The sequence below is a fragment of the Daldinia loculata genome (genome assembly GCF_022478755.1).
Source record: "Daldinia loculata strain CBS 113971 unplaced genomic scaffold F4817scaffold_42, whole genome shotgun sequence".
NCBI classification, from domain to species: domain Eukaryota; kingdom Fungi; phylum Ascomycota; class Sordariomycetes; order Xylariales; family Hypoxylaceae; genus Daldinia; species Daldinia loculata.
Genome location: NW_026054896.1, coordinates 195,079 through 220,680, shown reverse-complemented (window position 1 = coordinate 220,680; position 25,602 = coordinate 195,079). Strand labels below are relative to the sequence as shown.

Genomic DNA, 25,602 nt, shown 5'->3' with positions numbered 1-25,602 from the left:
CGGTAGCCACTTTCAACATCCCGGGATTTCTTCATGGGCTGGTATTAACCAGAAAAATTCCAAGTCCAATGCAATTTAGAGCGCACCCAAGTCGAAACCGGTGCAGCAGAAGCTCTCAATCACTTTCTCGGGCTATCGATCAGACGTAGAAGTTCTTCTAAAAAGGTTAGGGCAGTATGAAGAGAGCGGCATTCCGAAGTTTCAGGCGTATCTTGAGAATTGGGCACAATGTAGGCTCGGCGAACCTATTCTACGGGAAACACTGAGTCATATTCCAGGCGAGCTCAAGTATGTTCTAGCGATAGCGGAGTGTCCTAAGCATTTGAATCGGCTTTTTTTTATTCATGATTGTTGGCTAGGTAGTACAGCGAGTCTTTAGTGATGGGAATGGTAAAATATAGGTAATATTTGATACCTCAAGGAACTAAGATGGAAACTGGAAAATATTATGACTATATTTTGACATGAGCTAGGAGAAATCCCGCCGTGATTCTCTTCGGGATCCCCTAACGACATTAAGCATTTATATTCTTCATCCTTCACATTCTATGTCGATATTTGCTCCTATCCTATTCCTAATCCTAGCCTTGCTACTACTTTAGGTAAGTAGTAAACGACACTTAATTACCAAGTTTTCAACTTTAAATCATCAATCAGTTTTTCACAATCATGAAGCGATGATTTCGCGGGGGAATTTCGGTGTTATTAAACTTCTAATAAACATAACCAGCAGCTCCTGTAAGTCAAGGCCTTCAAATATGTAATACCTAGGTAGTTAAAGAGTGATGGGGAAATAGCCCATAGTATGTTCTTTAAAGGAGAAAGACGATAAAGAGAAGTACAAGCACCAAATAATGGCTAGAGAAAACAAAACCAAGATGGATTTTCGGATTATATATATGATATCTTCGACGAAAAGAAATGGCATATTGTACTCAAGGGAGTTGTGCTATTGCTTCGTCCTGTGCCCAGCTAACCAACGTACTGAGTGGCTGCCCCCCATTCCTTATCCTGCCTCAGGCCTTCTAAGTCCCTCTCGCTTAAGCATACTATAACAGGCAAGTATTGGGACTCATCTTCGGGTGGTAAAACATACATGACACCGCCAAAAGGAGCCAGATTAGGTCGCCGCATCAACGTGGGCTTACCCAAAACGCCAAAATCGACTAAGCCGGTCACCAGCTGGGAAACAGACGAGGATCCAACATCAAGAGCCGGGTTGAGGCCACCGCCATATACTAGTTCCCCCTTATCAGCAACACCAGCCACAAAGGTAGCATAACTGCGCACCGCCCACTCGTTAGCCGACTGGTTGAGTTCAGCTCTTAGGCGTGATGCTATAGTCGATAATGTCAATTCCGGCGACGCTAAGTCTCGGTATGAGAATCGCGTGATAGCGTGGTGAATCATTTGCCCCATATATCCCGGTGGGCAGCCGACAGCGGCGCGGACGTCGATAGCTCGCGCGAATTTGGACACGGATGAAGGAGCCACACTACCGTTAGCGACGCGCACGGCGGCCAGTCGCTTCCAATATAATGCGCAAAGCGCGTCATTGCTGGATATGTAGGTCACCGAACTATCAAATTCATCTTTGATCGATGCGGCTGCCTTAATCTTAGGCATGGCCTTCTGGAAAACCCGGAAGCACGCCCATTTTAGAGGCGAAGCTGGAAGTTTTAACGGTGGCGCAGGCGTAGGAGTAAACGCTGACTTCAGGAGGTAGCTATGGTCGCGAATTGGTTGTCCGGGATCTAGAAGAGGAATGACCTTGGTTCGGTCTATGTTGGCCTGGTCGACATAAGCCTGTGGAATGTCTTTGCCCTGCATTGCTATTGCAAGTAAAGAATTGAAGACGAATACCCCACTCGTATCTACCATATTATGCTGGTTGGAGATGTTAAGGATCACACCACCCTTAATGAAGCTTGCTTGGACCGCCACTACAGGTGCAAACCCCATCTTCTCGACATCATACCCCATGGGGAAGCCAGGGAAAGGGCATAGAATATTGCCATCGAGTGAGGAGAGAGGGCCTCCTCGCTGTATTATATCCTCGTAAGAAGGGCAGAGATTTGTACAGTCCCTCACATACAGGATATCGCCACCAGAAATGCCTGAGGGTAATGGTCGTGTTCTGATTATGCCCGAATTACCGAGCCCTTGTCCTTCGTGGACCACCTGTTCGCCAAGCCAGGGAATCTTAGAAATGATTTGGCTTATTGCATCTTTCAGCGCAGCAACGACGGAATCCTGAGATACCCCCGGATTCAAAGGGAAAATAGCTAAGGCATGACTATATGTCTTGAGCTGAGGGAACTGGCCGATAACGTCTTGAAAGCGGCTTGACGTATCGCTTATGGCGTGGGCGTCTCCTAACCCCAGAGCGGATTGCGGTAGAATAGGTCCAGACTGCATAGTGAGTTTAGATATTTCAAAATAGTGTCGATACGGGTATATTGAAGCGCATTGTATCTTAGATTCCTTTCACACATAAATCCATTATCATTGAACAGTCTTATATACTATACATCACCTATATATATAATCTACCACCCGTTCTAACATCGTTCGATTCACCCAGCGCGAGAAATAAAGAAATAACTCCGGGGCCAATCCTCACTACCATAGAAACTGTATGTTATACCACACGGGAACTCCCGCAAAGTAAATTTGTCGAACGACGAGCTTTCTCAATGAATCCTGTTCCAGTAGAGTTCCACATATCAAAAGCTCCTCGGACATAACTTATCTATGCCATCATTAGATAAGACACACTTCTCATAAAAGCATTGTTCTTAGATCTCCGTGATAACATCTTCCGCTGAGAAAAGTGAATTAATAGTCCGAATGTCCATGGATGCTACTCTCTTCGATAGCGACACCATAAGTCTCGCATTTGCTGTGGAGGTATTGACCACAACATCGATTTCCTACCACTCTTAGCCACGTACGTTTCGTGAACTGAAAATGGCTTTAATTTCCCCTTAATGCGGAGCGAGTCATAGAGACGTCTAGTCCTCAAGTTCGTAGAAGCCGTCGCCAGATCCCGACGTGAAATAATAATGGCGTGCATTACTACGGAGATAGATCCGAGTGGGAGGGTGACGTGTAAAATATATAGATGACAGAGCCGTTTCTATATAAGGTATGTGATGTGCGTAATAGAGGTGGTCCCTGTGCTGATGTCTGGAGGTGACTTCGTAACGGAAACTAGCATTTGCTTATCATACCATGGCACTTCCATTGTGCTTCATAATGATTTTCGATTTAAAATAGTATCATATCAAATGCATAACGTCCCCATCGGACATTGCGGTATGAGCTTTCTGTTGAGATACACGTCACTTCGCTTGATAGCCATGTCTGTGTGGTCAGAGGCGTGATATACACTTCGGCTTACTACTACAGTCCCAGTGCTAGCTTGATAGCGTAGATGTTCCTATTCATGTAGTTAGGACTATCGATGAAATGATCATGATATTATAATGAAGATTCATCCCAAGAATACCGGGTGTAAATAACGTGACACTGTCCAGATCATTACAGTGATCGGTGACAACAGTCATATCGGATAATCTACCTACTTGAGTAACATAACTCAAAAACTATGGAGATCACGGAGAGGTTTAGATACAAACTCCGGAAACCCTACCACCAGGCTTGCGGCTTTACATAACATTGGCGAGATGGGATTCATCGGGGTAGGACGTAGATTATGAAAGGGACATGCTATTGGTGAATGAGCTAAACTGATATATTAAAAGGCCATCCCGGAGTTGCATCAAATTCGTTAACGACTTCCGTGCAACAAAGTAAGGATATACCACAACCCCAACGACTCGTCGGCATCATGAATTGCTCCTTCTTCCTAGGATCGTCGTACATGTATTAATCCGGATACTCACATAACTGGACACCAACACAGAACCATGTGCAAAGTACCCGGCCTACCTCCTTAGCAAAACAGATCCACCTGGATAACTCGGCAGAGTCATGATTTTCTCTGTAAGCTTCTCTATCCAGAATTACCCCTTTCCATATTTTTCATGTTCAAGGCATTACCAAGAAAAAAAAGCAGAAAATTAGCGGGCGTATCTTAGGTAGTTTCTCAATAATAGGTATGAATTGGGAGTTGAGACAGTCCCGTACTGATCCAAGATAGGTACACCGGGATTTACTACCTTACTCCTTAGTAAATGCAATGGACCCCCCAGCACCGAACGATGGACCCGGTGGTAATTTCGAAGAAAGCAAGCCAATATCTGACATCTCGCAACAAATAACAACTACAATTACCACGATAGCACTAGATGATGAAGCGCCTCGGACACACGAAGAGGGTCCACATGAGAAGAATTCACCCAACGAGGCATCCAACGAAGAAAAGGTTCCCAGTATAGCATCACAGGAAAAACCACCTTCAAATAAGAAGTTTGAAGAACAAACTTCTACTGACTTAGGACCCGGGAAACATGAGTCGACCGCAGAAAGGCTACAACCAGAGGGAGAGGCAAAAGAAGATGCTCATGATGAATATATCCAGGGTCCCAAGTTGTATTTGGTAATGTTGTCAACCACAATGGTTTACTTCCTCATCATGCTAGACAATACCATCCTAGCAACCGTACGCAATACTTCATTCCCTAACGCAAACCACCCGTGTTGACTAACCTCGACAGGCAATTCCCTATATCACCGACGAATTCCATTCCTTACTAGACGTTGGGTGGTACGGTAGCGCATACCAGTTATCCTGTTCGGCACTACAGCCATTTGGAGGAAAGATATACTCGAAGTTTAACTCGAAGGTAAGTCTATTACCGGACGGATGGACCGTTTAAAAGGCCCCTAACTAATATTCTTCCTGGAGTGGTCTTTTATTATCTACCTCATCCTCTTCGAGGCCGGCTCCGCCGTATGTGGTGCCGCTTCGTCCTCAGCCATGCTTATCGGAGGGAGGGCGGTTGCTGGAGTGGGTGGCTCGGGTCTACTCAACGGAACGCTTATTATCATGAACTCTTGCATTCCACCTCACCGTCAACAAGGTAAGAGGTATTTTAAATAATTCCGGGTTCATCTTTTAGAGATATTGGTTAACAACTCTTGAAGCTCTGGTCGGGTCCCTGATGAGTAGTAGGTATATTCGATCCTGATTCATAGGGTTAACTAATTAAATGTTCCTAGTTGGCCAGTTAGGTATCGCATTTGGTCCACTCATCGGAGGCGCTTTTACAGAATACGTAACCTGGAGATGGTGTAAGCCATGGCCCATCCTCATGCTAATACTGCTTTTATCATTATTAATACATCCAGGTTTCTATCTCAATCTCCCAATTGGCGGCGCCGTAGCCCTTATAATCGCCTTTATTCAAATTCCAGACCATATTGCGAAACCAAAGATGCGAGACGTCTTCAAAAATGCAATTGTAGACTTCGACCTGCTGGGGTTTGTGCTTTTCGCGCCATCCGTCATCATGTTGCTCCTCGCGCTACAATATGGTGGGAATCAGTACCGGTGGGATAGCTCACAGGTCATTGGTCTTTTCTGCGGCTCGGGCGCTAATTTCATCGTATGGTTGATCTGGGACTGGTACCAGGGTGCCACCGCCATGGTCCCGCTCTCGATGATCAGAAAGCGTGTCATGTGGGCTAGCTCCGTGTCCGGTTTGTTCTTGAGCGGGACAATGTTCATTACGGCATACTATCTGCCTATTTACTTCCAGACCGTTCGCGCCGCTACGCCCTTTATGAGCGGCGTGGATGTCCTCCCTAACATTCTGTCACAGATGATCTTTGGAATCATAGCAGGGGGCTTGGGTAAGCAAAATATTCAAAACAACAATAAACTAATCATTAACTAAAATCCAGTTCAGAGGGTTGGATACTACTCCCCATTCGTCATCCTAGGTGCTATTCTTAACGCTACCGGGTGCGGTCTTTTAAGTCTTCTCTCACCACACACGTCTACGGGAATTTGGATCGGATATCAGATTATATTTGGTATTGGTCGAGGTCTTGCTATGTCAATAGTATGTTCAGAAATTGTTCAAGCCCTAGGAAAGTTAGGAGACTGATATCTTTACACGGCTCTAGCCATTTCTTGCTGTGCAGAATCACCTTCCGAGACACATGATTCCAGCATCTATGTCGACGCTTGTATTTCTACAGAATCTAAGTGCAGCCGTTATGACCGTCATCTCGCAGACTATTCTCACTAACAGCTTAATTGACATTATTCCGCAGGACGCACCCGGGGTTAATCCCCAGGTTGTTATTAGCGCTGGTACAACGGCAGCAGCACTGGCTCAGGCCGTAGGCCAAGAACAGTTACCCGGTGTCTTGTTGGCTTACTCACATGCTTTGCGACGAATCTGGTACTTCGCTGCTGGCATTGCCGTACCCACGTTTATTGCTGGCTGGTACTTGGGTTGGGATAATATCAGAGAGAAGGTCAAACGGGACAAGGAAGCTGAGATATCGAACGAGTGATTTAGGTATTCGGATATCCGGTTATCTTGAAGCATTCTAGGTATGATGTGAAATGTTTTGACAATGCTAATTTAAATATAAGATGTTAGTGCGTTGAGTGATAAGTAAATGTTTATATTAAATATAGAGTTGTCCTTTCTATTATTAGTGATTATTATGAAGGACTGGACCGAACCGTATGTATTTAAACGTCTTCCTAAGTAAGACAGTATATCTAATTTCAACTCACACTTGGTACCTAGTACAAGAGCCACATGGTACACCCTAAATTTAGGGGTTACAGCAATAAAATTAACTCTGAATAGCTTCATTTTGTTGGTCATACGCCAATTCCCACCAATTGTGAGATGTACCTTAGTACATCTCAACACGTGACTGCTCGTCACGTGTCATTCAGACATTCAGATTCATCTTGAGTGTTTGTAAAAAAATAATAATGTTTCATTTTATTAGTTAGTTCAATAGATCAATTTATCTAACACCAATCCACGAATGTACACACACTCGAGCCAGTGGGTGTATCACTTTAGCCACCCCGTTAATACAGTCAATCAGATGACTATTACACAATATATCGCGAGTCCAATATCACAATCCGCCTTCATATAGTAACTACAACTTTCGCAGCCGAAACACCTCTCATATTTATATCCAACGCATCCTGAATATGTTCCAAGCCCTTTCCTACAACCTGCGGCTCCGGCTTTGCCTTGTATTGCCCACTGGCAAGCGCAACAGGCAAAAAGTCATTGTAGATCATCCCGCCGACTTCATTTGCCATAAGGTCGGTGCCCCAGATAAACTTCACCGACACACCCTTTATCTTTGCGTGGAAAGTCCTGGAGACGTTCCACCATATATAACCCGTCATGACACCAACTAGGCCCGCGATATTCCCCGGTACCTTCGCCGCATCGAGAGGAATGCTTGCTTGCGCAACGAACTTGCGGCCGGGGACCGCGGCCACGATGTCGATACAGGCCTCAAGCGACCCCTTACCGATAGCGATGGCACCTGCACAATTCTTATTCTTTAGCGCAGCTATCATAGCACTGGGAGTGTTTGGGTCGTTGTAGTCGAAGACCTGTGATGCTCCTAGTTCACTCACATACTCAAAGTTTTTAGGTGACGCTGTTGTGAGGACCTCGTATCCAGCGGCCTTTGCGAGCTGGATAGCGTTGGTGCCAACGCTGGTCGAGCCACCCCATACGATGAATGCAGTTGGCGGCGTCTGGTCGCTAGGGTATTCATACGACGATGTAGGGTATCTCAGTGCGGCGTAATCCTTCATGAAAAGGCCACAGGAGGCTGTGGAAATGCCCATGGGTAGGACACAGGCCTTCTCGTATGATAGATCGTCCGGAATCTTTGCAGCTAAATGGCTCCGGAGTACGGTGTATTCTTGGAATGCGCCTTCTGATGGTTTAGATGATCGTTTATCGAGGCCAACAGCATGGCCTACGACTCGGTCGCCGAGTTTAAACAGCTGGGCTGCCTTGCCCCCCGTTCCAACCTCAACGACCTCGCCAGCTACATCGCTTCCGAGGACTATCGGGTATTTAAGCCAGCCGAACAGGTGGTCACCACCGCACTGCTTGCCGTAGTCTATTGGATTGACGGCAATAGCACCGTTCTTGACAACAATCTCGTCAGGCCCGGGGGCCGTATACGGTGCAGATTTAACTTCAAGTGGTCTGGCGCGTGAGTTCACGAGATACGCGGCGTGGTTTTCAGGAGGCATCGTGTACGTGTATTGTATGGGAATAGACCATATTTCAGCTAGCTGAGCTTAGGAGTTTGGCGTGGAATATTGAAGGGGGAGTCCAAGTTACACACTACGGACCTGAACATGTTTCCCTTAGGTACCTCTTAGATCCGAAGGGGTTGGTTACCTAGGATCCCTAGTGGTTTCAAGCAAGACAAAGAGGTTCTAACGACGAATCAACAGTACTCCTGCACTCATTTGTTTGCTGCAGCGCGATAATAGCCGTATACGCCATGTACCTATGTCAATCATTAAACAATTTCGTAGCTAATATTCTTGTACCCCTCGGGGACCCAAACGAGGGGTTTATAAACTAGGTAGTGTCGCTTGTTACTAACCGTTTTAATCTAGATCTATGTGATCTGATACCATAGGTGGTTTATTTAAAAATTAATCTTAAAATTATACAATTTTAAGGGAAATTATTTGAATGTTATTTTTTGATACGTTAGCTGCTATGGAAAGTAAATCGTCAGTATAAAAATGTATATCTACGAGGCAGAGTTGAGAACTACCCGGGGCTAGGCGTCATCCGAGTAACAAGGTGAATTTGCAGCCAGGGCAGCACCACAAAAGCGGACATAAATTTGCTAGATTAAGAAGTACTATTTACATAATTCTGAATCCGAGCCCCATGCCAACAGATATGTAACCTAACACTAAATCAACGTCTTTAATACATCAAGCGTTAAACCCGGCTTGTTCGACGCGGACTTAGGAATCAATAAATAAGGGGTTACCTTATAAATCTAACCACTTGAGATTACTCCAAAGTCCAACCAGGATATATTCTCCTATGTTATTATCTAACGTCATTAACTCTATTAGCTCATGACAGTGTTCGTTTCCAATTGAGACCTACAAGATGGCCATTCAAATACTTAGGTAACTTAATATTCGTTTTCCCAACCATATTTCTTTAACATCTAGTTAAAAACGTAACATGTAGTTGCAGGAAAATATTAAAATAGGTTTACCTACTCATTACCTAAGTGAGATATTGCTTAGAGGCGAGGTTTATATCTGGCTTGAAGAGGCGTAGGCTTGTACCCATTGCTAAGCTCTGTGGTTTCTGCTTTTAGCAAACGAAGTTCCCTTCCGTCAAGAAAACGAATGCCTTGTTATATAGGTACTAACTCGTGACTTATTAACCGGTTACCTATTAACGTTGCTAGCCTATTGTCCCGCTACCGTGGGCTTAGTCGTGTCGACATGCATCACTTATACCATTGACGCACCTGTTATGGAATTGTTCATATCAATAGTTAGCTACGTACATACATACCTATACACTTAGGTATGCACGCAACGCTCACTTCCAGGCCCAGCCCTTATAGAACATCCAATTGTGCTTAGCTGTCCCAAATCTTGCTTCCCTCGAACGCCGCGCTGGATTTGCGAAGGAGTGAATGAGTTCGAAAAACGTATAAATGCTACACAAGAGCCTCCCATATGTCTATATCAGGTATCAGAACAGGATCCTATCCATTCACATTTGCCGCTGCATCGATGTAGACCGGATAGTGGTTCGTTGCGTTTAGCCTAGTGCATTCAAGTACTCACTACGGCAGCTCAAGAAATCGTAACACAATAATTACCTGATCCAAATAGTCCATTATCTAGAATAGTCCGTCATCGTCTCCAACATTACTAACATGCTTTCCGAGTTGTAAATCTACTGAAAAGTGCCCCTGATCTTGGCGTAAAGTTCGGTATCGAAGAAGTTGTAGTCCGCGTCGAGCTCGCAAAACTCGTGTTGTCTTAGCAGGCGTTCGGCAGTGGGGCGGTCCCTGGGATCACTGTGACCTTGTCAGTTAATCATCTGGGGGTATTTGTAGATGGGAAGCACATACACTGTAAAACAGTCCAGCATAAATCCCAGGGCATATGGACTGATCGCCCCGCGCACATCGTCTGCAATCGGTGGCGTTTCGCCATTTGCAATTTTGTAAATCGCGCCGACAGCTTCCTCCTTGCTCCAGGGTCTTCTGCCAGCGAACATCTCCAAGACCACACATCCCAAGCTCCAAATATCCACTTTCGCGCTGTAACCTTCGCCTTGGGATCGGATCACTTCGGGAGCCATCCAGAATACTGACCCTTGCATCGAATTAGTCTTGTCGTTACCATAAATGTTGTCCGTCTTCTTGCTTATTCCGAAATCGGAAATTTTGCACGTCCCATCCACGTCTAGCAGAATATTATCGGCCTTCAAGTCCCGATGTAAGATACCTTCCCGGTGTAGATAGGCTAGACCGGAGAGTGCCTGTCGCGTTAATGAGCTCACTACCGGTTCCTCGAACTTCCCGTGCTTGCGCAGACAGGACCCAATGCTACCACCAGAAATGTACTCCAGAAAGATGCTGATGCTCGTCTCCTTCCTCTCGCAGCCAAGATACTGTACAATATTCACATGATCCAAGTTCTGCATCGTGTCTATTTCCTGGTCTAGGGCTTTTAGTAGCTCCTTCATCTTGTTCTTATCACCGGCCGCGGCTTTCGGGTTGACTTCAACCTCTTTGACGGCTAAGAATTCACCTGTCGTTGCGTTCATGCCGAGATATACACGTCCGTATGTTCCTTTGCCGATGAGCTCACCCTTGAACCACCGGAAAGTAGTCTGCCGCTTCGGTAGGACGTCTTGGGGAATCTGTGGTACAATCATCGAGCCGCGTTCAGGACGTATTTGTACGACATTAGCGCCAAACATCTTCGTGCTTTTCCGCCGCTGGATCATCGACGATGCTCCAGCACCAGCACCGGCCGAGGAGGTAGTATAACGCTTGTTCGCTTCGTGTGCGCCTCGTGCTACCTCTCGAATAGATTTCATTCGGCCAAGTCCGCTAGAACGCTGTATGTTCCGTGTTGCGACCGAGGCAATTGAAGGAGGACGTTCAAGTGCTTTTAAAGTAGACTCGTCTGAGCCTAAAGTATCGCTCTCATTGTACACCGAAGACTTTGTAGTACCGGTTTCAGCAGCAGGCGCCAGAGGGTTGACACCCAATGTGGACGGACCTGCTTTACTGATCCCACCGGGAAATTCCTCTTGCTCGGGTATAGGCGACACAGGAAGCTCATTCTCATCAAGTACAGGCTGATCAAGATCAAGTTCGGGGAAGAAAGCATCAAGATTGCTAAGCAAAGCCTCGGGGGGTGGACGATTGGCCCATACGCCACGGTCAACGAATGATTTCCGGCGGTTGAGCTTACTATCATCGGACTGCCATTGTTCCGAACCAGGCGTAGCGGGAGTACGACGATGGGAGTCTCGTCCGCTTCGGATACTCTCCTCGTCATCTTCTAAATCGGGCGTGTTAGAAGTACCTGGTGAGTTAAACGATACCGATAGACTCTTCTTAGACCTCGAAGTCTTAACCCTCAAGTTTGGCTTTTTGCTATCGCTGGACTCCGAATCGCTGTCAAGTACGCTTGTCTCATTACGGCTCGGTTGCTTGCGCACTGCTTTCTTCGAGGGTTGTCTTCCTCTCATCGGAATAGCAAATAGACCATCATCGGAGTCATCGTCACCTGAGTCATCATCCAACGGTTTGGTAGACACTGATGGAGCCGAAAACTGTACGTCCGTCTCGGTAAAGTCCACATTGGGTCCGTAGGATTTGGGTCGGTTGGCCGGGGGATTTCCTGGCCCGGCGGTGGCTCCTGGGACGGGATGGGCCGTACTCGGGCTTAGGTCGCCGGGGGACGGGGCTCGTCGTGCTATGTCACGCATTTTAGTAATCGGATCAAGCTGAGATTTGCCCCGGTTGCCAAGGATTGGGGTGCCACCAGGCGAGTAGTCTGGGACGACGAATGGTATATCACCACGGCTCCATGTTAGGGAGCCGGGCGAACCAGACCTCGACCGAGAACTACTGCGACCTGAGGCGGCCATGCCAAAATCAATGCTTGCCATTGCTCCCTTACCTCTTTGTTCTACCAAGTCCGTCCCAACTGCAGGCGCAGAAGTATTCCGGGGGGGCGATACCGGGCGCTGTTGTAGCGGTATCGTTGACGGCCGAGCCAGTCGGCCCCAAGCACTTCCCATGTTAATCAAGGCACCGAGGGCCGATCCTGCTGGCGGAGAAGGGGGCCCTGGGGATGGGTGTCCTGTCGACGGTCTCTGGCACTGTTCTGGGCTCGTTTCGCTCTTTGAAGTGGTAGGCCGCCTGGGAGTAGGGAATCCATCTAGACTGCCCTGTGACAGCCGCACATTGTGGCCGGTTTTCCTGCTCAAAGAATTTGCCTTGATTAGTGTGGCAGTCTCTACACCTGGAGGCGCCGGCGCTTTTCTCTGTGGGAAGAGGTCTGGCTTTTTCTCCTCGAACGGAGAGACACGCGGGTGGTCAAAGTCTACATTCCTACCGACGATTCCTGTTTGGGGAGAGTTTTCTTGTGGGGATGATTCCTTCAGGACTTGCCTTCGTTTAGCAAGATATGCAGCTTGCTGCTTTTCGACTTCAGCACGATATTCGCTAGCTTTGGCTGCTAATTCTGGATCATTTGGTTTCGAACCAGTGGAAATGGTATTAGTTCTCGAGGAGGGGGGCGATGAACTAGATCTCGTACGGCCGTTGAGGTGAGCGTAAGCGTCTTCGTTTATGTTAGAACCGGGTGTTAGTTGACCCGCCGCTGGAACCTCCGTGGGAATATTGCGGCTACCTTCTCTAGACCTGTTCAATTTGACGAAAAATTTTAGGGAGCCGTTTGCATCGCCCTTGTTGCGCTTATGAATCCATAAGCTTTGGTCTTCTAGTGCTTCATCATGTGTTTCTCGTCCTAGCTCTGTTAAAAAGATTTCGAACCCCTTCGGATCCGAAAGCCCAAGACTTATACAGATACTAGCACGCAAATCGGCAGCAGTATCACAATCAGTAACGTCGCACAATCGGTAATTCCATCCATCTAGCGTTACAAGCACAAATACTCGGGGGCCATTTTTACTGCGCCTGAACGTCGGGGCGGAATCTTGAACTGCTTCCGGCGGAGGAGTGCCAAACCGAGACCTTAGTAGATGGGGGCTAGTAGGCGAATCTGCATCGTCTGGGGAAGGGAACGAGCCATCTTCTTTTTGCCTATTTCTTCGCTTCAAGAAGCCCAAAAAGCTCTTGTTGTCCTTCGCAGAAGATGGTTCCGCCGAAGCAGGCCTGTCACTAGACTCCGCATGCTTCCCATCAGTATTGTAACGTCGATCATTACGACTGGAGTGAATCATGTCCTCGATTCCACTCATACCATTTCGCCACATCTGACCGACCTCGGGAGACACACCAGAGCCATATCTCGCCGCATTCGAAGAAAGCGAATCGGTACTATTTCGGGATTTGTGATGAAATCTGGACGACGGCGATAGACTACCTGATGAGGGTTGCTGTAAAAATGAATTTGATAGTTTGGGGCTTGACCCGGGGCTATCGCTCCTTAGTGATACCCGATAATTTCCATCTCCATGCTCACTCAAACTTGGACTTAACTTCCGACTGCTCTCGATATCAATATTCTTTAACATAGCACGATGATTAGAATCCGAGCTCATAGTGTTGTTAAGGGTCGGCATAGTCGTAGCTCGCGTTTGTGAAAATCCTCTAGTACCGGACCCTAACCTGATAGGGGTATTTGGAGAATCTACGTCTGTACCGGCACCCTGCGCGTAAGTGCCGGTAAGGGATTCTTTGCTGGCATGAGATGGTAAAGATTTCGTACTGTCGACTGGTTTACCAGTAACTATGCTTCGTATAAGGCGGCGCATCCGTTTCCCCTCTTCCCTTTCTCGGGGCTGATCCCAAGTCGTGTTATTATTGACACACTCTTGTGCTAATCGAGGATACACAAGTTGGTGCATCATTCCAAAATTACCTCGACCGCCTTTCTGACTACCAAGCTCGAGGAATTGCGCCCCGTGGATATTAAGATTTTTGAACGTCTCCTGCCATTCTCTAGAGAAGTGATTCGCAGCTAGCCATAGCAGTACATGGTCTAGTGGCCATTTAGCTGCTAGCTCGGGGGGGAGTTCGGAATGGCTGGCTGTCGCGTTTGAAGTAGTCGATAGCATCCGGTTATGGAACGCATTGGTGTGTAGCAACCCACGATTGCCGTCGTCGGTAAACGTAGTACTTAGGGTATTTGTGCCGCTCGTCTGGCCGGTTGCGGGCCACGAGCTTTGGGTGGTCGTCGATTGCGTTCCCATGTCATCGGGGAAGAAACCAGGTATTCCAACACCCTCTCCATATGTATCACCACCTGGAATATACGTTGCAGATACCATCGCTTCGTTGGTGTCATTTCCAGGTCTATACGTGTTCGACATAAGTTCGACTGGCGGGGGAGGGGGTATCGATAAGGCTCCATTTGAAGCCTGGGAATGGAGTTTCGGGTTATACGACGGGACGGGACCACCCGCAGGGGGAGGCGGGATCGTGAAGCTAGGTTGTCCGCTATAAGTACGTCCCCAACTAGCTTGCCACGGTGGTTGAGGCCCTAGGGCGCTATTCGGTGGCGGACCAGGAGGTGGTGGTAGCACCACGCCGCCGGTGGTCGTCGGTGCACCGGGATACCTAGGCGGTGGAGGGGGAATGTTTAGCATGGTGTTCAGTTGCCCAGGTTGACCAGCGACAGGAGGCGACATAGGCGGCGGCGGCGGGACCTGGAACGGCCGCGCCTGATTCTGTTGGGTGTTCTGATACATGTCGAGTATACGAAACAGAATAGAACGGCATAAGTCGCCTTAATTAGGTGTATGGCCGTAACAAAGCGGCAAAGTTCGTATCGGGGAGCGTACGTGAGGTTACGGTCGTAGGTCTTGTTAGATATATTAGATAATCGAAGATCAAAGGGAATGCGGTTAAGAGACAACAACGCCAAGACAAGCAGGAGGCTGATGTGACAATTGGGGGAGGGGTTATAATATCAGATCGTCGAGATACGAGTCGAGGCAGGGCCTGTGGTCACGTTCGTAGTCGAAATAGGACTCGTCTTCGAGAGTTGTCTTCAAGAGGATGATGGGTCGAGAGATATCCTAACCAATAAACTAACTCATTGACGAACTCCTCCAGGCAAAATAGTTGATATGTTAACCGTTAGACAAAAAGAACTCTGCAAAAAACCCCCAGTCACAATCTACCTAGGTAAGATAGCGATATCAATGGCAGCCAGCATTATGGCTAACATCTGAATCCGGTTCTCATGGTACCGAATTGAAATTGCGACTTTAACTAATGAGATTCGATATAGGTATGTATGGTATTGTCTTCGTCGCCGAAGTCCGATGTACCGACATAAGCAAGTTGTCGTCGTAATTGTCGTCGCCGTTAGTCTTAGCGTTAGAAACGAAGGTCAGGTTTGTTTAGTGTCAGGGCTGTTTTACTTTGGGGGTATTTTTCTATGCAGTACGGAATACACTAGCGCAGTAGCGTAGAACCCTACATGGAAAGCATGGGAAAGTCCAGTCTGGGCCGTTAGTTGCCTCCACAGGACTCCACATCGTACCTTCGTACAGTACATAGCGTGTAGAAGTCGGCGGCTACGCGCTTACAGGTGGTGATGGTGGGGACTAGTGTGTGACTATTCGGGGTTAGTTCCACTTTCAATACATATCTAGTACCTTAGCTGCATAGAACATATCCTGATGAAACGTTAGTAGTCGATATGTATCAGTCCAATTCTTGATTTTGCGACATCCAACTTCTAAAACAATATCAGATATTCTTAGCATTTCGCAGCGAGCTCATATAGTTCGCAGTATTTGTCGCAAGTTACAAGGATGGATAGATATACGAATGAAAAGCAACGTTGGAATCAAGAACAATTATTATTCTTAGCAAGAGATGAGATCACTTTCATAGATGAAAGCTCAACGGCAATCGGCTTCTTGGCATTGCAAGGTTCCGTCTTCCGATGCTCCGCGCATTGAAGTTTATATGCGGTCAACAGATTAGAAACATCTCTAACCTCTTTTCCTTATATCTCCATTCTATTTATCCCCCTTTTGAGGGGCTTTTGGTGTGGAGGGGGATAGAAATTGTGTACGACAAAAACATCAAAGACGCTTATCTTAATCCAGTTGCAAAAGTACCTAACGTTAGGTTACCACTGCAGACAATCACAGTGCGAACAGTATATATTGAGACGTTACATCATCACATTACCCCCTCAGAGAAGTAAGGAGAAGGTTTACGAGAAGCAATTTCGGGACTGTGTAGCCGTGGAAGTCGGCAACCATCACGCGAGGTGCAATGCGCATCATCCCATTTGCTTAATGCGCTGGGTGCATTGCATTAGCCCGGTGTGGTGATAGGCTGTCGCATGCCATATGGAAAATGTTTGTATCCCGAGAGTTTGAGGTGGCTTGCGCGGACAGATGTAAATACATTTGCATTATTACATAATAGTTCTATTTGAAATAGCGAGTTAAAATCCACTACTACCTATGTATCTAGGTTAAGGGTTTAATAGGGGCATCCCTTTCTTATAATATGTTAGGTAATTATGTCCATTATAACTTTTCAATCAACATTTCTGAGAAGCAACACCGAAACGGAATTGCCTCGTAGGTACCTAGGTTAGCTGTAATAAAGTACCTTAAGAAGGTATGGTAGAATTTCGAAGCAGTCTTCCTTGCATGAGGCTCTCGATTCCTCATTTTCTAGCTTATGATCACGAATCAGGTACCACCCATCAATATCGTATCTCTGGTATCTTTTGGCCCCCAATAACACGTATGTATACCCATGTTTAGAGCCTGTCTTTGGGGGCCATTTTAATACCCAACCTTGGGTTAATAAATGAGGTGCCTGCTGTGCCTTGCAGGATTATCGGAATTGCAGAGACATGCAGCCAAATGCATCACCATCAAGATTACTCATCTATGTACCTGACATCATAAGTCGTGCAACCTATACTCAACACCCTTACCACCATTCTTAGCCTAGACAACTTACCCGAGGCAGCTGGCATCAACCGGACAATATTTTATTACATAGGTAGATATACTCTAAAAACCTCGAGCGTCGATTACATTACGCTGCAAGATTTGACGTCGAAACCGTAAGATTGTAGGCACTGCTCCAGGTATCCAGCCTCCTCAGCCGTGCCAGTTAAAGTGTTGTGAGGCCGTATCAAGCCAGTCACTTTAAGACTCTGTTTGCCATCGCTGTGCCACCACCGGAGCTTCTGGATCCATGATTGTTCTTCGTCGTCCGTGCTGATCTCCCATTTACCTGAGCTGACCACCACCGTACATTGCTCCTTAGGGAAATGATACTCCGGGAGGAACACTGTCGTAGGAAAATCTGAAGGCGCACTTGTTCCATCGATATTCAACGTAAACTCGCAATTCTTCAAATCGAAAACGTAGTTTACTATAGGACCATTTGTAACTATCGGTGCAGGTCGGACATACGCCTCCGCGGCACGGTAACCAGGCGCATTGGTCAATTCAGGATTCGGGCTAGGCGGTGTGGATGATGATATGGAAGGATTTGTTAAGGTACGCTTCAAGTTGCTAGGCGTAACCGAGGTCTCATCCTCTACTTCTTTCCTGCTGTTAGTAGTGGCCGTTTTTAAGAGACTGGATGTTGATTGGTTAAGGTAAGGTGTCCGAGGCACTGAAGAAACTGGTAAAGTCTGGTCATCAACAGAAAAAATGGATAAATCTTCTCCGTTCCATTGGTCTCCCCACTGGTGATCGTTCTAAGCAATTGGTTAGTAACGAAGCAAAGGCAAATGTTTATATATTTGAAATCTTACCGTAGTCGAGTACAGCCACAACGTATACCCTTCCATCGCCGCACCCTCCACAGCAAAGTGGTTCGCATCCATAGCCGCAGTTTGACTCGAATAATCCCCAGTCTTGTATGCGTTTTTATCGTCCATGTCATACGGAATACCAAACTCGGTAAGAATGCATGGATGGTTGCCCATGTAGTCCAGGCCTTCTTTCCTTATGGACGCTAGTTGGTCTTTGAAGCAATTTCGAATCGCTGTCTCGCCAACCTTGATAGCGAAAGCTGGATGCCAGTAACGACCACGGAGGATGCCCATGACATCAACATTCCACGTCCGGTTCCATTTCTTAGTCATGAGAGTGATACCATCGTAGTAGTGCGGTGCATAAACCATTCTTGGGTCATCATCTGCCGTACCCTTGATATTGGGTGGCAACTCCAAGGTCGGAGGTTGACAAAGCATAATCGCGTCCTTATGGATTTCTCGGATAGCATCTCGATATTTCCGATAGAACGCCATGAAGTACTTATTGGTAAAAGTATGATAGTCAAGCTTGTCACCGCTAGTTGGGTCCTTCTCGAAGTAATTCTTTTGCAAGAGTGCGTCTTGAGAGGGATCCCACACTCCGTGCTGGGCCCAAAGGCATTCTCCCAGTCTCCAGTCAGGATCCCGCTTCCAACCGTATCGGGTTTCATCATAACCTGCTGGCAACCAAGCCATCTCGCCGTGGGGATCAATCAGATCACGCCCAACCTTATACGGGCCCAAACCTCCCATATCCCAAGTATCCACTTCACATGCCCGCCCAGAACCCGTCAGGATAGCCTGCCAAAGTGTTGGACATGTACCTTTTTTGAGGTTCTGTTCGCTCGGAATAACACTCAAATCAACATGTCCAATCATGCCCCTATTCGGCTCATTTAGACTCTCCCACCCAAAGACAATATCATTCTCAATATCCCCAGCTTCATGTATACGCCTCGCGAGATGTTCACAAGCACGTATGAAATGACCTTGTAAATAATCTTGAATATTTATGCCGTCGATTATGCATTTGGGAGCGAAATCTCGACCGGCGAAAAAAAGCGTAAATATCGTTGCGGCCGCAAGTCGAACGTAGTTGGTTGACCAAATCATCTTAGGAAAGCTCTCGGGCTTGCGATACTTATTATGAACTATCGCGGCCTCGGTAGCAGGAAAACTCTCGGGATTCAGTCCACAAGCATAAACTGTCCACATAGGAGCACCAGATCCGCCACAGTATCTCGACCACTAATCAATTTCGACAGTCAGTACGTAGGCACAAGAAAACCGCATGTATTTTAAAAAACGTACCACATCCTGGTGAGGGTCCATGAATATATAAAAACCATAGTCTTTAGCGGCCCGTAGGATATCGATCGTGTGTTGAATCCAGACCTCGTCATACTTCCCGGGGCCCGCTGCCTCGATAGCCTCCCATGTGAATACATAGCGAATAGTGTTATATCCAAAACGCTTTAGGCGGGAAAAGTGTATATGCGCATCTTCTTTCCGGAATGGTCGGCTGTGGAATTTCACATTGTCGCCGTCAAAAAATTCTTGTTTAACATGCGAGGGTACGTCGGGTTGGCTGGGTAGCTTGGCGTCGCCTGCGACATTGATGCCTCTTAACAAGACATGTCTCCCATGCGCATCCTGAAAATGACCATCTTCAATAATCAGGCGTAGAGAAGAAGCCATGAAGGAGGAAAAATGTAAGGGTTGGACAAGTTATTACTAGGCCCAGTAAGAATGAATATCCAGACTAAACAGACTAAACAAGGCTTTGGAAGAGAATAATCAAGACCAGTGTTAGGGATGAAGAGACTAACAAATGCCAATGACGTCGGTGCAAAGGTTTAACAAGAAACGAATCGGAACTTTCGAGGACAACAGTATATGAAGCTAAACGCTACCAGCTCTCATAACCTTATCGATTCTGATAAGGAAGATGTGAAGATTATCAAGATTGAGTTAGTTATATTGGGTTAGGGAGGAGAACATCGCTAGGAGGAAAATATAAGAAACAAAGAGGTTTTATAACGCAACAAGCATTTGATGCCAACCCGTTAAACATGCATTTATTTAGTGGTCCTTAGTTCTAGACAGCAAAACGCAGCTGATCCAATATATGTAGAGTTGGTTGGATAATAGTTGGACATAGAAGTATGCACAAGAGGAAGTAGCATCCACACGCGTCAGACACAGGACGAATAAGCAATGCAACGGTGCTACCACCTAACCTTTAAACTTTCCTTACTCAGGTACCTAGGTAGGTACACTACCGAAGAGCCGATGTTTTACCTGTAGATCCCTGTATTTTAGCTGACCCGAAGTTTCGCCGAGGCCCACTTGCCGGCTGCTATGTGCGCCCGAAACACACTGTTTGGGAAACAACCTTGGGCCAATACCAAACTATAAAAAAAAAAGAAAAAAGGTAATCAATGATGAAATACCAGACGCACCTTCGTAAATTTCGTATCCTCAATCATACCAAGACATGAAACTCAGCATCCCTAGCACAACTTCTCTAAGATGGCGAGCATCAAGGCCTCATTGAAGGCTATTAGCGATGCTATTCGCCAACAGAAATGGGACGACGCCTTGTCACAGGCCGAAAATGTCATTAGTAGAGATGCGAATTCCTACCAGGCGTATGTAGCTCATTCTGCCAAAGGGCCCTCTATCGTTGAATAATCTAACACTCATACTAGTTACGTATTCAAGGCATTCGCATTAGATAAGAAGAACCAGCCAGAACTAGCCGAAGATGCATACAAGACAGCTATCGGCATTCGATCCGATGCTCAAGCATGGCAAGGCCTAATCAAGATTTACGAGAAGCAAGGTCCAAAAGCCATCCAAAAGTACCAGCAGGCTGCTCTTAAGCTTGCCGAGATCTTTAGAGATGCTAATGAGATGTACAAGTGTCAAGATGTTGTTGACAAGTTCATCGACTTTGCCCGTACCAGTGGTGATCGGACTCAATACATCCAGGCCCTTCGTCTCATACTCCCCGATAGTCCCATCTATCCCGCTCTCGAGGGCCGTGTTCCTCATCCCGCCAAAACTTACGAAACGATAGCTCAAATCCTAGAGGTCGATGAAAAGAAACGCATCAATACGCTCATTGGCGAACGGCGTACGAGATTAGGCGCTAAAATCAGGGAGGTGACCGTCGAGGTCAATCGTGAAGTCCTATGTCAGAGTGAGCTAGGCGAAATCTACGAGCAGCTCATCCTCTGGACTCAAGATGATGATGTTAGGCGTCAGTACGAGGAGAAGTTACTCCAATTTCGATATGATCGCCTTCTGGTTACTCCAGCTCCAAACAAAGCCGCCGAGCTTCAAGTAGTCCAGAAACTAGCAAACGACATGGTTATCATCAAACATCCATTCAAACTCGCATGGGATATCGCAATCGAGTGGCAGGACCATAAAGAGATCAAGGATTGGGACGTCAATGTGCTCAATGAATATTGTTCTTTTTTTCCTAATTCTGACCTCTATCGTGTCTTAACCGGGTTTATGACGAGCGACTTATCTCCTTTCCCAAAAAAAGAGCCAGAAGCTCCAGCTACTTTACCTACGTCCGAGGCCGATGATGAAAGCGAAGACGATGAAGATGGCGGCGCGCCAACATCGGTGGTCCCTTACACTGATGAAGATAGACTCTTGATGATGACAGAAGGAATTTCAACTACCAATTCTTTGCTCGCTCACAGGTTGATGGGGGAGTACTATCAGCACTTGGAAGAACATGAAAGCAACGTTGAGCTCATGAGAAAGGCTATGAAAATTATGACCACAGAAACCGAAAAGACCGGGAAGGTCTTTACGAACGCTAATCAATCTTTCATGCTCTATTTAGGCACCGCGTTGGTATTTTATCAATCTCCAAGAAACCACGGCGAAGCCAAGTTCCTTTTCGACAAGGTACTTGAGGTAGATCCTACGTCAACTTCTGCTATGATTGGCGTTGGTCTTATCTACGAAGAAGAGGAGGAGTACGATCAAGCAATTGAGTTCTTAGAGCGCGCACTCAAGGGTGATAGTGCCAATCTTCGTGTGCGTGCAGAGGTTGGCTGGCTATTTTCATTGAAGGGCGATTATACACGTGGCAAGGCAGAGCTCGAATCCCTCCTACCACTCATGACGCGTGCTTCGGTTTCGAAAGATTTGTTGGCCCAGACGCAATATCGTTTAGGTTGCTGCATTTGGAATCTCGACAGCTCAAAAGATGCTAGGAAGAGCCGTAACGGCGCGTATGCGTACTTTTTAGACGCACTAAAGAGCAATTTCAGTTATGCACCGGCATATGGTAGTCTCGGGATCTACTATGAAGATTATGCGAAAGATAAGAACAGGGCCCGAAGATGCTTTCTCAAAGCCGTAGAGCTCTCTTCAGCAGAAGTCGAGTCCGCCGAGAGGTTGGCACGGTCGTTTGCCGACGACGGCGATTGGGATCGTGTCGAGTTAGTGGCGCAGCGAGTAGTGGATTCAGGCAGAGTCAGACCACCTCCTGGATCGAAAAAGAAAGGAATCAGCTGGCCTCTTTCTGCATTAGGGGTCGCGGAGCTAAATAAGCAAGATTATTCCAAGGCTATCGTCTCATTTCAACATGCTTTGCGGATAGCTCCCGAAGATTACCATTCGTGGGTCGGTCTAGGGGAGAGTTATCATAGCTCTGGAAGATATATTGCCGCAACAAAGGCAATTCAGACTGCGCAGAAGCTGGAAGAGCAGATGGATCACAGTAAGATCGGCGACACTTGGTTTACCAAGTATATGCTTGCCAATGTCAAGCGTGAGCTTGGCGAATTCGATGAAGCCATCGCCTTGTACCATGGGGTTATTTCAACCCGGCCGGAAGAGGAAGGCGTCGCAATAGCTATGATGCAGACCATGGTCGAAAATGCTTTAGATTGCGTGGAGAAAGGCATATTCGGTAAATCAGTCGAATTGGCGACCGATACTTTGACATTTGCGCTCACCGTGCCTACGAAGATCACCAGCACATTCAATTTCTGGAAGGTAGTTGGTGATTCATGCTCGATTTTTGCTTCTGTCCAGAGTCGTTTACATGACTTTCCGACTGACAACATCCGGAAACTACTTAACCTTGGTGCAGAACACAAGTCTGCATACGCGATACTGGAAGATGTCGATAACGTGGGCAAAGAAGTGATTTTTGCTGAAGGCATCTTTCCAGACGATGAGCAGCTTGGGGTAGATCTTACGCGATGTTTACATGCCACCATATTAGCCCACAAACGAGCAATTCATGAGTCGGCCAACGATATTCACGCTCAAGCGGTTGCATATTACAACTTAGGCTGGGCCGAAAACCGTGCACACCTTTGCCTCCCTTCGCAGCTCCGAGTTCAGTCCAGTAGATACCAGAAAGCTGCTGTCCGGTGCTTTAAACGTGCCATTGAGCTAGAGGCTGGGAATCCGGAATTCTGGAACTCGCTAGGTGTTGTCACGAGCGAAATAAATCCATCCGTGGCACAGCATGCATTTGTCCGGAGCCTGTTCCTCAATGAAAGAAGCCCACATACATGGTCGAATCTTGGCGCTCTTGCACTACTCCAGAATGACATTCAACTCGCTAATGAAGCCTTTACGCGAGCACAGTCCAATGACCCCGATTATGCCCATGCCTGGCTAGGTCAAGGCTTCGTCGCCCTTCTTTACGGTGATCCTAAAGAAGCTCGCAGCTTATTCACCCATGCAATGGATATCTCAGAGTCATCTTCACTCCTAACTAGACGCCAATACCCCACGTCTCTATTCGACTACATACTCGCAAGTCCGTCGGATTTAAATGTTTCGTCTCTCATCCAACCACTATTTGCACTCACTCAATTACGTCGTCTCAATCCTCAAGATCTTTCGTATCAGCATCTATCGACGCTATACCAAGAGCGAACGAACGACAGCCTTAGAGCAATAGAAACTCTTGAGAAGGCGTGTGAACAGTTGGAGACGAGTTACGAAGCCACCGAGTCCGCGGAGTCACTCGGGCGGTTTGCCCTAGCTAAAACGGACCTAGCTCGATCTTATCTCTCGGCTGCTCGATACGCAGAAGCTATTGACTGCGGAGAAATGGCTTTGCAATTAAGCAGCGATGAGTCCGCAAACGAACTAACAGCTGAACAACGCAGAAAAGCTAGATTATCAGCACACTTGACGGTCGGTTTAGCAGAGTATTTCTCTGAGAACATTGATGCAGCTGTGTCATACTTTGAAACGGCGCTGAGTGAATCTAACGGCAATCCGGATGCAGTCTGCGTCCTAGCTCAGATGCTATGGGCTACGGGTACGGATGACGGTCGAGAAAGAGCCCGCACCATTCTATTTGATGTGATAGAGAAGGACTTAAGCCACGTACAATCCGTGCTTCTTCTAGGTATCATAGCATTACTTGATGAAGATGAGGAGTCTCTGGACGCCGTTATCTCGGAGCTTCAAACACTCCGCACCAGTGATAAAGTTACTGATACAGAGCATTCCCAAATTGGAGAAGTATTCCGCGCCGTAGCCGCCCTATCGGAGAACAGTCCAGAGGAAGATATCCTTACCCAGCTTCAAAACGACGTTATGTTATACCCGCATCTCCCACACGGTTGGTCGAGATTAGCCGAAGTTAGCGGGGAAGAATATCCAGCAGACATGGCCTTGAACGTGGCACTGAAGGCTATACCGCCGAGGGGAGAACTAGGTGCTATAGATCTTGCCGATGCGTATGCGGGAACTGGTAAGGTTGCCGATGCTCAAACAGCGATCTTCGTCGCTCCTTGGAACAGCAGTGGTTGGGAGTCTCTAAGCAGTGCAGTTAACTGCTGATTTATTACATTTGTGATTCTCGGTATGTTACACAATTCCATTTGATTTCGCTTTGCACCTGGCAGCTGTTATGATGATACCTATGTCAAAAATATGTTTCAAGACGGGGCTGAGATCTTCATTGATGCATAACTATCCTATCTGATGCGGCTTGTCCTTTTAATGTTATCTCATTGATTTCCAGTATCTATTAGTAATGAGCTAACTCGATACAACTAGGTCCGCAGTCTTGATAATGTTGGCGTTCGGTATGGCGATAGCAGCACTAAGGTGCATGTATGATGGGGGATATGGATAGCGGAAATGCTATATGCAATGAGAAGAAATGAATGACGACAACCTGATTTGCGTGGATCATAGGGATCTTGGCTATTAGGTAGCAATGGAGTTTTGATAACATGGCAGATAGGTACCTATGAAGTCTCACAAGGTTATGTACCTACCTCTTAGCAGCCTATGGCTCGCTCCTACAAAGACGAAAACTAAATTCTAGCCTAATCAATCTGAGAAAAACAAACAATATGACGATCCGTCCAATTGATTTATATATGTCTGCGTAGCTTACTAATAAGTAGATTGTTAGGACGGCCTATTAAGTTAGAGTTATAGGAACGGCAAACGCCAGGATTTCACGTCCCAAGGCACGTAAACTCGGCCTACGGTGCCACACGAATGGGAGGCCGTACGTTGTGTGATTACCAGGTAATTCCGAGCCATATTCAATGTAGACGGGAATGAGGAGGAATGAGATGGTC

The 25,602-nt window shown here is 46.8% G+C and overlaps 6 protein-coding genes across 6 annotated transcripts; 2 read left to right on the top strand and 4 right to left on the bottom strand.

Annotated features, from left to right (window-relative positions):
• Nucleotides 1-923: 923 nt before the first annotated feature.
• Nucleotides 924-2,418, bottom strand: F4817DRAFT_367046 (transferase family-domain-containing protein; the record flags this gene model as incomplete). The annotated part of the gene is made up of 1 exon (XM_049307064.1): nt 924-2,418. The coding sequence occupies one exon, from the start codon at nt 2,416-2,418 to the stop codon at nt 973-975; it is 1,446 nt and encodes a 481-aa protein (XP_049156906.1). The 3' UTR covers nt 924-972.
• A 1,786-nt stretch (nt 2,419-4,204) lies between these two features.
• On the top strand, nt 4,205-6,492 carry F4817DRAFT_360243 (MFS general substrate transporter; the record flags this gene model as incomplete). The annotated part of the gene is made up of 7 exons (XM_049306257.1): nt 4,205-4,627; nt 4,683-4,811; nt 4,874-5,048; nt 5,188-5,259; nt 5,317-5,820; nt 5,872-6,032; nt 6,097-6,492. The coding sequence occupies 7 exons, from the start codon at nt 4,205-4,207 to the stop codon at nt 6,490-6,492; spliced, it is 1,860 nt and encodes a 619-aa protein (XP_049156905.1).
• Nucleotides 6,493-6,957: 465 nt separating this feature from the next.
• On the bottom strand, nt 6,958-8,635 carry F4817DRAFT_344487 (zinc-binding oxidoreductase CipB). The gene has a single exon (XM_049304155.1). It carries the CDS (start codon nt 8,231-8,233, stop codon nt 7,094-7,096), a length of 1,140 nt encoding a protein of 379 aa, XP_049156904.1. The 5' UTR covers nt 8,234-8,635; the 3' UTR covers nt 6,958-7,093.
• Nucleotides 8,636-9,495: 860 nt separating this feature from the next.
• On the bottom strand, nt 9,496-15,595 carry F4817DRAFT_344482 (uncharacterized protein). The gene is made up of 3 exons (XM_049304154.1): nt 10,111-15,595; nt 9,856-10,056; nt 9,496-9,713 (listed from the first exon to the last, which is right to left on the bottom strand). The coding sequence occupies exons 1-2, from the start codon at nt 14,937-14,939 to the stop codon at nt 9,933-9,935; spliced, it is 4,953 nt and encodes a 1,650-aa protein (XP_049156903.1). The 5' UTR covers nt 14,940-15,595; the 3' UTR covers nt 9,496-9,713; nt 9,856-9,932.
• A 1,031-nt stretch (nt 15,596-16,626) lies between these two features.
• Nucleotides 16,627-20,189, bottom strand: F4817DRAFT_344479 (glycoside hydrolase family 5 protein). Its single transcript, XM_049304152.1, has 4 exons — nt 19,831-20,189; nt 19,313-19,735; nt 17,999-19,249; nt 16,627-17,941 (listed from the first exon to the last, which is right to left on the bottom strand). Exons 2-4 carry the CDS (start codon nt 19,697-19,699, stop codon nt 17,264-17,266), a joined length of 2,316 nt encoding a protein of 771 aa, XP_049156902.1. The 5' UTR covers nt 19,700-19,735; nt 19,831-20,189; the 3' UTR covers nt 16,627-17,263.
• Nucleotides 20,190-20,401: 212 nt separating this feature from the next.
• Nucleotides 20,402-25,143, top strand: F4817DRAFT_190961 (TPR-like protein). Its single transcript, XM_049298464.1, has 2 exons — nt 20,402-20,652; nt 20,713-25,143. The coding sequence occupies exons 1-2, from the start codon at nt 20,534-20,536 to the stop codon at nt 24,845-24,847; spliced, it is 4,254 nt and encodes a 1,417-aa protein (XP_049156901.1). The 5' UTR covers nt 20,402-20,533; the 3' UTR covers nt 24,848-25,143.
• Nucleotides 25,144-25,602: the final 459 nt, after the last annotated feature.